We start from the raw sequence: 9,854 nt of genomic DNA on the forward strand, positions 1-9,854 counted from the left end.
GTGTAAGATTAATACTGCCGCCCAGGAAGGTGTCTTTACAGGAGGGTCACAGATTGCGTGATTGGTAATCACCAAGTCCCCCTTCCCTGATATCCTGAATTGTGCATGAAATCATTGAAGTAGAGCGCACTTCCTGTCCTTCCGTGCCTCTACAAACTGTTTTTTCTCCCTCCTTTTCTTTGTCTTGCCTGCTTTGCCTAGATTTTACTTTCTGTCACAAGTGGCCAATCTCCACTCTATCCCCATCCCCAAACCCTTTCTCTAGTCAGTAAAGAACCAGAGGCTTCGGTCCTTTGGTTCGCCCATAACACCGCCAAGATTCAGTCCAACGCCCAAACCTCCCTCATCTCCTCCCACCCCTTCGGCAGACTGTTCAGCCTCTTCTCGTCTGCCGTTGGATTCATCATGCCTGCCTCTGTCCACTCCACGTACCCCTCGGACACGGACACCTGCGATATCAAAGAAGCAGAGTCTGGTTATGTCAGTGGTGACTCGAGCCAGCCTAGTCTTCCGGACCTCGTCTTCACGAAGCCCCATTTGAAGTTCTTGAACAGGCAGCTTCAGTTTCTCGAACCCCAAGGTATGAGCCGTCTATTTCTTTTGGCCCTCGGCGGGTGTCTCCCAATGGTAAACTGGGCCCTCTATTGACTTTCCTCCTTAGATGTCTTGAGATGGTGCATCACCAGCCTTCCGGGACTCTATCAAACCACCGCCTTTGGACTGACTGGTCTGGTCACAATTGATATGCTCTCAAAACTCGATGTTCCCAGACCGCAGGTTGTTGATCTGATCTTTCTCGACACACTCTATCACTTCCCCGAAACTCTTGCTCTGGTTGAGCGGGTCCGGAAGCGATATCCAAGCCTTAGCATTCATGTCTACAAGCCACAGGGCGCCGAAACTGCTGATGAATTTGCTGCGAAATACGGAGACCGACTGTGGGAGACCAACGACCAGCTGTACGACTGGCTCGCCAAAGTCGAACCGGCCCAGCGTGCCTATCGGGAACTCCAAGTAAGCGCAGTGCTTACTGGCCGTCGTCGAAGCCAAGGAGGAAAGCGCGGTGACCTTAACATCGTCGAGGTTGATGAGGCTGGCCTTATCAAAATCAATCCGTTTGCCAACTGGGGCTTCCAGCAAGTCAAGGACTACATCACCACCCACAATGTTCCGTACAACGAACTTCTCGACCGGGGCTACAAGAGCGTCGGAGACTGGCACTCGACACAACCCGTGAAAGAGGGCGAAGACGAGCGTGCCGGTCGATGGAAGGGTCAGGCCAAGACAGAATGCGGCATCCACAACCCCCGATCGAAGTACGCACAGTTCCTTCGAGAGCAAGAGATGAAGAGGCAGCAGGAAGCACTGGACCAAGCTCTTCAAGGCGCGGACAAGGCGTAGTTGAAGCGGCGGTTGGGTCATGTGCAAATGTGCTTTATGGAATTTCCCTGTGTTTTTACATGTTTACTATCATGATTTGCTCCTGCGGAATCGGCGTTATAGATCTCCTGTTGTTTCGTTCTGTCTTTTTTCTTTCTTCTTTTTCTTCTTCTTCTTCTTCTTCTTCTTCTTCTTCTTCTTCTTCTTCTTCTTCTTCTTCTTCAGCTTCTTCTTTTTACTTCTTCTCATTCTTCTCCTTATTCTTCTTCTTTTTGCGACTACCCCTGAGTCTGATTGCTTCAAATGTTTCTATCAAATAGATTATTCACACCCTCAGCAACCCATGTTACATAGTTGCACCATAGCATAAATTAAAATAGTTCACCCTTGTCTAGTTCTCAGGAACCTGTCTAGATCCTTTGTCGCTTCCAGACTTGTTCTTACTATGACCCTTCAGCTGGCAGCGATCTGAACTGCCCCCCATTTGACAAGCTATGACGCGGCAGCCTTATCTCAGAGCCGATGCGCCCGCTCCAAGAGACAAGGTTCTCACAGTTGCTGCATCAAGCAGAACGCCCAGCCTGCGCTTCGTATGGAACCGTATCAGCAGCAGTTTCATTGCTCATTAGGAACATCATTATAGAGACGTCTCAGGGTACTCGGCAATAATTGACATTCGAACCGATAAAGCTACCGACATACGATACGATGCCTATGGTCAAACAAAAATAAATCAAACACAGGAGAAAAAAAAAAAAAAAAAAAGGGTGCGTAGTGAACAGCCATGCCAGCCATGCCAGCCATGCCAAAAGGATTCCTCAGGTCAATTCAAGCAACTATTACGGAGTACTTTACTCCACAATCTAATCGATAAAAAGAAAAGAAAAATGTGAGGATCGAGGCAGCGAAGTTAGGTCCTCTTGACAAGTCGCGAACTAAAACCACCCATGCCAGCCTGACGCCGATCACGCAATTTTTCTTCAGGGTGACGGTAGCCCATGCGGCGAGGGCATTTTTAGTTTCGTCGATCCGCGTGGAAATAAGAAACGTTCCTGAAACTCAGCAGCCAGCATGAGATTGCTTGCTAAGATCTGTGCGCTATATTGGCAGGGGTCAGGCACGTTTCCAATCTGCGTCCGGTTTGATTATCTATCGACCCGAGTCATGTATGTAACTGAAGCTTACGGTCAGAGAGGTTACTTCGGGCAGAGTGGCCTCTTTTTCGTTTCTGAAAATCGGGGGCGGGTTCGAAGGTTCGCCCACTGCCCGCCCAGCCAGCTAACTTGACTTGCTTCACGGGAGCGAGATCGTCGGCGGTCGGCCTTGGTCTGGGGTCGCGGTTTGACCGGGTTACATCATACCTCTGCAAGCTGAAGCAGCCTTCATCTCCAACACACCCAGGCACCCGATCCAGCCATTGGCCTGTTGTCCCCTTGTTCCCTGAAAGACCACCGATGGAGTTATGTGAGAAGGACAGATGATACTACTTCGTACCTTGAGGGGGGGAAGGGTTGGGAGTGATTTTGAGAACCTAGTTCGGTCCCTTAGCTCAAACCCGATGCATTGTCGATGCTCCCTCATGGAGAGGGCGTATCCACCCCAGGGTCAGAGGAAATAGTGTCATCAGGGTCTGAATTGACGACGACAGAGCCTTGCCATGGGTCGTAACTTTCTGTCTTTCCCCAGAGCTACTTTTCTAGAACATATATCATAGCTTCGCCTGCTTTGTTTCTCTCGCTTTTCTTTTCTTTTCCATCTTCTTTTCTCCAGCTCTCCTCTTTTCCTCCATCGGTGCTCTCAACGCTCTCCTCTCTTCATAAACCTGCCTCGTCTCTACCAGATCTCGATTCATCCAACCTTAAGCCTTTTTTTATCAAGAACCGAGTGTATTCTGCAGCAATGGCCAATCCACCACACGGCGGTATCCTTAAGGACCTCCTCGCTAGAGATGCACCGAGACACGCTGAGCTCGAGGCCGAGGCCGAAACCTTGCCCGCTCTCCTCCTCACCGAGAGACATCTCTGCGACTTGGAATTGATTCTCAACGGAGGTTTCAGTCCTTTGGAAGGTATACACCCCGCCACTTTTTTTTTTCCTTTTTTTCCCTTAAAACCACCCCCCGGGGATCAGCCGTTCGCATATGCGATGATGTTGTGCACAAATGGAAACACAAAAGCTAATGGTGGGGCGTAAAATGCTAAACAGGGTTTATGAATGAGAAGGACTACAATGGGTATGTCAAACCATCTTTTCATTGTTAATCCCTGTCCTTGTAAGTGTGATGATCTGACTGCGGTGTCCTGCAGTGTTGTTGAGAACGTTCGTCTCGCCGATGGAAACCTCTTCAGTATCCCTATCACCTTGGATGCTTCCAAGGAGACCATCGACGGTCTTGGGCTCCAGCCCGGTTCTCGTGTGACCTTGAGAGATTTCCGAGATGATCGCAACTTGGCCATCCTGACCATCGATGACATCTACCAACCTGACAAGTGAGTCTTTTCCGTCTCCTCGTGGAGCATTTGAACAAGGCTCCTTCGACCATGCCACGGCATACTGAGACAATATGATAGGCAGAAGGAAGCAAAGGAGGTCTTTGGAGGAGACCCTGAGCACCCTGCCGTCAAGTATCTCTACGACCAGACCAATGAGTACTACATTGGAGGAAAAGTTGAGGCCGTCAACAAATTGAACCACTACGACTATGTCGGTCTTCGATGTAAGGACGCACCCTCAAACCGCTTGCAGGGCCATCTGCTAATTTTCATTTAGTCACCCCCGCAGAGTTGCGCCTGCACTTCGACAAACTCGGCTGGACCAGAGTTGTCGCATTCCAGACCAGGTATGGCTTTCCTATCGTCAGTTAAATGCTGCAACCTCAATGCTAATTGAAACATAGAAACCCCATGCACAGGGCTCACCGTGAATTGACTGTCCGTGCTGCCCGTGCGCGCCAGGCGAACGTTCTTATCCATCCAGTTGTTGGATTGACCAAGCCCGGTGACATCGACCACTTCACCCGAGTGAGAGTTTATGAGGCTCTCCTTCCCCGCTACCCCAACGGAATGGCCGTCCTCGGCTTGCTTCCTCTTGCCATGCGCATGGGTGGCCCAAGAGAAGCCATTTGGCACGCAATCATCCGCAAGAACCACGGTGCTACTCACTTCATTGTCGGTCGTGACCATGCTGGTCCAGGAAAGAACTCCAAGGGTGAAGAGTTCTACGGCCCCTATGATGCCCAGCACGCCGTCGAGAAATACAGACATGAGCTTGGAATCGAAGTTGTTGAATTCCAGCAGCTCACCTACCTTCCCGACACCGATGAATATAAGCCAAGAGACGAGATCCCCGCTGGCGTCAAGACGCTGGATATCAGTGGAACTGAGCTTCGCAAGCGCCTACGCCTTGGTACCCACATCCCCGAGTGGTTCTCCTACCCAGAGGTTGTCAAGGTCCTCCGGGAGTCGAATCCTCCTCGATCGAAACAAGGTTTCACAGTGTTCCTCACTGGTTACCAGAACAGCGGCAAGGCTGCGATTGCCCGTGCCCTCCAGGTGACTCTCAACCAGCAAGGCGGACGCTCCGTCTCTCTTCTTCTCGGCGATACCGTGAGACACGAACTTTCTGCTGAACTCGGCTTCTCCAGAGAGGACCGCCACAAGAACATCCAGCGTATCGCTTTTGTTGCTGCTGAGCTTACCAAGGCCGGTGCTGCCGTCATCGCCGCACCAATTGCTCCTTATGAGGAGAGCAGACAACAAGCTCGCGAGACTATCTCCTCTGCCGGGACCTTCTTCCTCGTCCACGTTGCAACCTCGCTCGAGTACGCCGAAAAGACCGATAAGAGAGGTGTCTATGCCCGCGCCAGACGAGGTGAGATCAAGGGTTTCACCGGTGTTGATGACCCATATGAAACCCCCCAGAAGCCGGATATCACCGTCGATATTGAGAAGCAAACCGTGCGCAGCGCCGTCCACGAAATTATCCTGTTGCTCGAGAGCCAGGGATTCTTGGAAAAGGCTTGAAGAGCCCCGAACTGAGTGCGAAAGTTACCCCCTGTAGGACCATCGTTCGGAGTTGCTACAAAGTTACGGCTGAAATACCCGGATAGAACGTTTTGTACACAATTGATATGCCGTTTTGCATGATCGGGTTTTTGAAAGTTAGACTAAATATCATGAGTTTAGCAAGATCAAATGTCATGTTGTTTTGCGAGGAATCTCTCAACTAGTTAGTCTTTTAATCTTCTGTAAAAAATTTTCACGTGGCTTTCTCAGGAACGGGAGGCTAGAGCGGGTGGCGCTTGTGGTCGAAACTGGCCTTATGAGACCCACCAGATCTAACCCGTAGAAGTATAGCGATTCGGATTATCAATCCTCCGGAATTGCCCAGTCCAGGTGGGTTGAATGTGGCTCGTGCGTGCAGTGCAAACGGTGCAAACCCGGCAATGCCTCCACACTGAACTGTCGAGCTGCAACGTCAGATTTCGATTTTTTGCTGATGTCCTTCCAGAGGCATCCACCATTGAGACAGAATGATGCCTCCACAGCTATATCTACGGCGGATACCACGCCTAATACGCCCACTGAGACCTCCAAGCAACCATGCCTCCCTCCCAAAGCCCCGCATGTTCACTAGCAACTCCCAACTCCTCCTTATATCTCCACCCGCGAACCGACCGCAACTGCCATTCCTTCACTCACCCGTTGTCCGGCTGTCCCCTTCCCATGCTAGCCGCAGTTTAAATCCCCGTCTTCTTAGCACAGAACGCCGCAAGAAGATCACCGACGGCATCAAAATTGCCATCACAGCCTATGCTGTCATGGTACTGCTCTACGTGATCAAGCTCGGTCTACAGCAGGAGAAGATCGAGCGCAAGTTCCCCACGCCCCCGGATTTCACGACGTATAGCCGCTGGCTCCTGCGCACTGCTCGGGCGTTGCAGAATCCGGAGTCTGTGGGGCAGGCGATCACTCCGTGGAGGAAAGTTGGGGATTTCTATACGGAGTTGTTGGAGCGGATGGAGAATCCAGAGATTGACGGGAAAGGCTTGAAGGAGCAGGGTGACGGCACGTTCTTGATTGAGGGCATTGGAAAAACGGGATATGACATTGGAGAGATGAGTGAGTCGTGGAAAATGGGATATTTCCAAGCTCTGATAGGTGCGGCTGAAGCGGCGGAGAAACTGGATGGATGGATGTATGATGAAGAGCTGGACGTTGCTGCGCCGGCAGAATATGTTGTTGGTCCGTCGAATCCGAACCCGAAGCCGCGCCCTATGGGTGGAAACCAGACTCTGAAGGAGGAAAATTGTCGGCCTGCTTACGATAGTCCGGAGGTGTATTATATGAAGATCCTCACGACGAAAGGGTTTCAGACGAATCAAAGACTTGACGCGGCTTTGGCTTATGCGGATTGGCTTGACTTCAAAGGACTCAAAGAGACGGCGGAGGATATGTATAAGTGGGCGATGGATATTGCTGCATCCGGAGTCTCCGTGGACCCAACCAAGGTGGTTGATATGAAGACCGGCGTTTTGAAAGATGATGGAAACAAATATGTCACCGATAATGTGTTACGTGCTATGACTGCTCTTGGCGTCCACAGGGTCCGGCAGGGCGACTTGGCCCCCGCACTATCTATATTCCTATCCGTTCTGAGAGCCCGTCGAAACCTTCCCCAGGCACCTACACCAGAGCATAAAGGCTCGCCAAAAGATGAGTCTGCGATCTCTGAGATTTCCGAAACTATATCCTCCTGGCTCTTCCCACCTCCCTATCCTATCCCTACCATTACAGGAAATGAGCAACCACTTCGATCTGCTTCCACAGCCTGCGATGAAGCCGGTTTGATGATCTATATTGGCGAAATCATGTTTGCTTCTTCTTCACAGGAAAGTGGCCTCGCATGGACCCGCGACGCAGTTGATCTTGCGGAGCTGTCACTCTTGCAGTTAGACGAAACCGAAGCCGGTCCCCACACCTACAGAATGAAATATTCCTCCGACGAAGAACGCTGTCACGACTGCCTACGAACGGGTCTGGATAACTGGCAGAAAATGGTTAGGAAGCTTGTCGTGAAAGCGGAGCAGGAAGAGTTGGACTACATGAATACTGCAAAGGATTCTTGGTTTGGTAGCCGCGCGAAGAAGCTGAAGGAGAAGGAGATGCAAAGGAAACGCTGGGAAGCTGAGGAAATAATTCTACAGGACCGATCGAAGAGAGTTCAGAGGTTTATCGGTGATCCGCTGCTGGCTGGATTAGCCCCGAACACGACGATGATGCTGTTTAGCTGATTGCGATTTAATTCTGACTTGTCACATATGACTCTTTTTTTTTTTTTTTTTTTTTTTTGGCATGCTACTTGGGCTTCGAACAAAAGGCGTTGCTGCGTTTGGAATGGGGGTTTGGGGTTGTCGTCGTCTTCGTTTGAGATTATCATCATGCTCATAATTGTACAGTACTACATGTCTCATGAATGCACCTACAGCATCATTCCAGCTATCTCATCACGTTTTCACCTGAGCAGCCTGCTGCTTTGATTTCCATGTGAAGTTCGAGCATTGAGCCAGAATGCGTACCTTGCATATGGTCCCCACCTCAGCGACGATCCGTATAAACGAGCAGCTTGGATCCCGTTCTGGGATCAAATCCCATATTTCCAATGCTTGACTCTGTACTTCCAATTCCCAAAGCTTTCCGCCAGCGTGGAAGCGAGAAGGTCTGCGCCAAGCCTAGCGGACGCTTAAGTCAGCAGACGGACATGCGCCGAACAGATACGACACCGTGTTATCGCACCCATGCTGATCGGCGTGTGTCTCTCATCGAAAACAATCCCTGGTCATAGCCATCGAGTTTAATCTCGCGGGTACGAAAAAATTACTTAACGATGTACTGTCTCTGGAGTCAGCAGTCATCCCTCGTGGCTTTGATCGCCACTTCACGTTTCTTGTCGTGATCCCTCCCCTGCGCTATTGTAACCCCCTCGTAGCAAGGGCGGTCTTCAAACAGCCTTAACATGCCGACACCGGGACAAATAAACTCTCTGGCGTCAATCATGCCGGTGCAACGTGCCATGCGCGAGGGGCTGGTGCGGCGTGGGAGCCTGGTTCTTGCAAGGGACGCTGGCATATGCCGGCAGTGAAAGCGGGCCGCATCGGATGCCAGGACTGCCTTGTTCGTCTGGAGGTGGGGAGAAAGTGAGCCCCCCAAGGTTCCTCATACCCTGTTGATGCATCGGGAGACCGAGCGAGTACTGAATGAGGCTCTTCATGGGTCAGCATTCTCTATCTCTTTTGCGATACGAGTCGAAATACGGAGCCTGCAGAAAATATTGGCAGCGGTTTGCGAAATGTGAGCTGCATATGTATGTTTCTGTTGGATCACCGGGTGTTACCGGAGGGTTGTTTGACCTTAAATTCGAGGCCATCCGTATACTGTTGTCGATTTTGCGTGGGATATTCGACGGGGCGATGTCTCGCTCTTTGATCTTCCCGATTCCAATGTGCACCAGCACAGTGTTCTGAATCCCTGCCAGGTTGCTCAAGGGTTTTACCGAACCCCAGCTTATTACCAAAAGAAATCCAGGAACGGGCCAAATACTCTGTTCTCATGCTCTGTCTCCTCTGTGCATATCTCCAAACCGGGGCCCGGGCCTGCTGGACGATCGCCGTGGTTTCCCCAGAAAGCATAAGGCCCAATAGGAATTCTTCCGAACCTGATACTGGAAGTTCGATATCTCTTCGAGTAGGAAGAACTCCGAATATGCAGTCTTCAAATCCCAGATGTAACGCACAGATATCACCTCGAGATTCAAAGGATAGTGATGATCCATTTCCTTCCGGATGCATCGGCATTGTTGGAAAGGTACCTGTCATAAGGAACATTTGGAATCATGATTATAAACAGATGCCAGATGGATGTGGACATTTCAAGTTCGGAGATTTATCAATGGAATATCCAGGTGATAGCGACCGGCTGGCGATTAAAAACAGTTTTATATCACCGCTGGTCTTTCAAGCATTATCCTTGGGTTTCTACACAATGTGGCCAATGCCAACTGCAGCTCGGCAACTCCTACCAATAACTAATGGTCTCTGTGCACATTCGGTAGGTAGAGTTGAACAGTTTTGAAACTGGAAAGACAGTTCATTTCAAGAATGCGATGGGGATGGATCTTGTGCCTGTGTTACCATGCAACCCACAAGGGCCGGGGTGAATCAGTGCCATGCGCCTTCTTGCTCGCATGGCCAAAGTGATCATCACATAGCCCTGTAGGATATGCAGCCCATTGGGGAAGCTGGACACCATGCAATGTTCGGGTCCATTGTTAATCTTCTTTGACTTTTTCCCTTTTTTTATTCCCATTATCTCACTGTTAACAAGGTATATGAGGGGCAAAGCAGGCTTATCACAAAATTTCGGGGATTATGCCTGGAAAATCCTGGTATTGATGAAGTTTCAATGGCCATGTACAAT

The 9,854-nt window shown here is 50.4% G+C and overlaps 5 protein-coding genes across 5 annotated transcripts; 3 read left to right on the forward strand and 2 right to left on the reverse strand.

The window, feature by feature from the left end:
• Positions 1-165: 165 nt before the first annotated feature.
• Positions 166-1,413, forward strand: CIMG_00456 (phosphoadenosine phosphosulfate reductase). The gene is made up of 2 exons (XM_001246684.2): positions 166-580; positions 662-1,413. The coding sequence occupies exons 1-2, from the start codon at positions 406-408 to the stop codon at positions 1,399-1,401; spliced, it is 915 nt and encodes a 304-aa protein (XP_001246685.1). The 5' UTR covers positions 166-405; the 3' UTR covers positions 1,402-1,413.
• A 947-nt stretch (positions 1,414-2,360) lies between these two features.
• On the reverse strand, positions 2,361-2,961 carry CIMG_00455 (uncharacterized protein; the record flags this gene model as incomplete). Its single annotated transcript, XM_001246683.2, has 3 exons — positions 2,361-2,464; positions 2,566-2,658; positions 2,742-2,961. 3 exons carry the CDS (start codon positions 2,959-2,961, stop codon positions 2,361-2,363), a joined length of 417 nt encoding a protein of 138 aa, XP_001246684.2.
• CIMG_00454 (sulfate adenylyltransferase) lies at positions 2,845-5,646 on the forward strand. Its single transcript, XM_001246682.2, has 6 exons — positions 2,845-3,448; positions 3,586-3,613; positions 3,687-3,869; positions 3,951-4,096; positions 4,150-4,219; positions 4,277-5,646. Exons 1-6 carry the CDS (start codon positions 3,280-3,282, stop codon positions 5,400-5,402), a joined length of 1,722 nt encoding a protein of 573 aa, XP_001246683.1. The 5' UTR covers positions 2,845-3,279; the 3' UTR covers positions 5,403-5,646.
• A 268-nt stretch (positions 5,647-5,914) lies between these two features.
• On the forward strand, positions 5,915-7,714 carry CIMG_00453 (uncharacterized protein; the record flags this gene model as incomplete). Its single annotated transcript, XM_001246681.2, has 1 exon — positions 5,915-7,714. One exon carries the CDS (start codon positions 5,915-5,917, stop codon positions 7,670-7,672), a length of 1,758 nt encoding a protein of 585 aa, XP_001246682.2. The 3' UTR covers positions 7,673-7,714.
• A 1,044-nt stretch (positions 7,715-8,758) lies between these two features.
• On the reverse strand, positions 8,759-9,232 carry CIMG_00452 (uncharacterized protein; the record flags this gene model as incomplete). The annotated part of the gene is made up of 1 exon (XM_001246680.2): positions 8,759-9,232. One exon carries the CDS (start codon positions 9,230-9,232, stop codon positions 8,759-8,761), a length of 474 nt encoding a protein of 157 aa, XP_001246681.2.
• Positions 9,233-9,854: the final 622 nt, after the last annotated feature.

The sequence above is a fragment of the Coccidioides immitis genome (assembly GCF_000149335.2).
Source record: "Coccidioides immitis RS genomic scaffold supercont3.1, whole genome shotgun sequence".
Taxonomy (NCBI): Eukaryota; Fungi; Ascomycota; class Eurotiomycetes; order Onygenales; family Onygenaceae; genus Coccidioides; species Coccidioides immitis.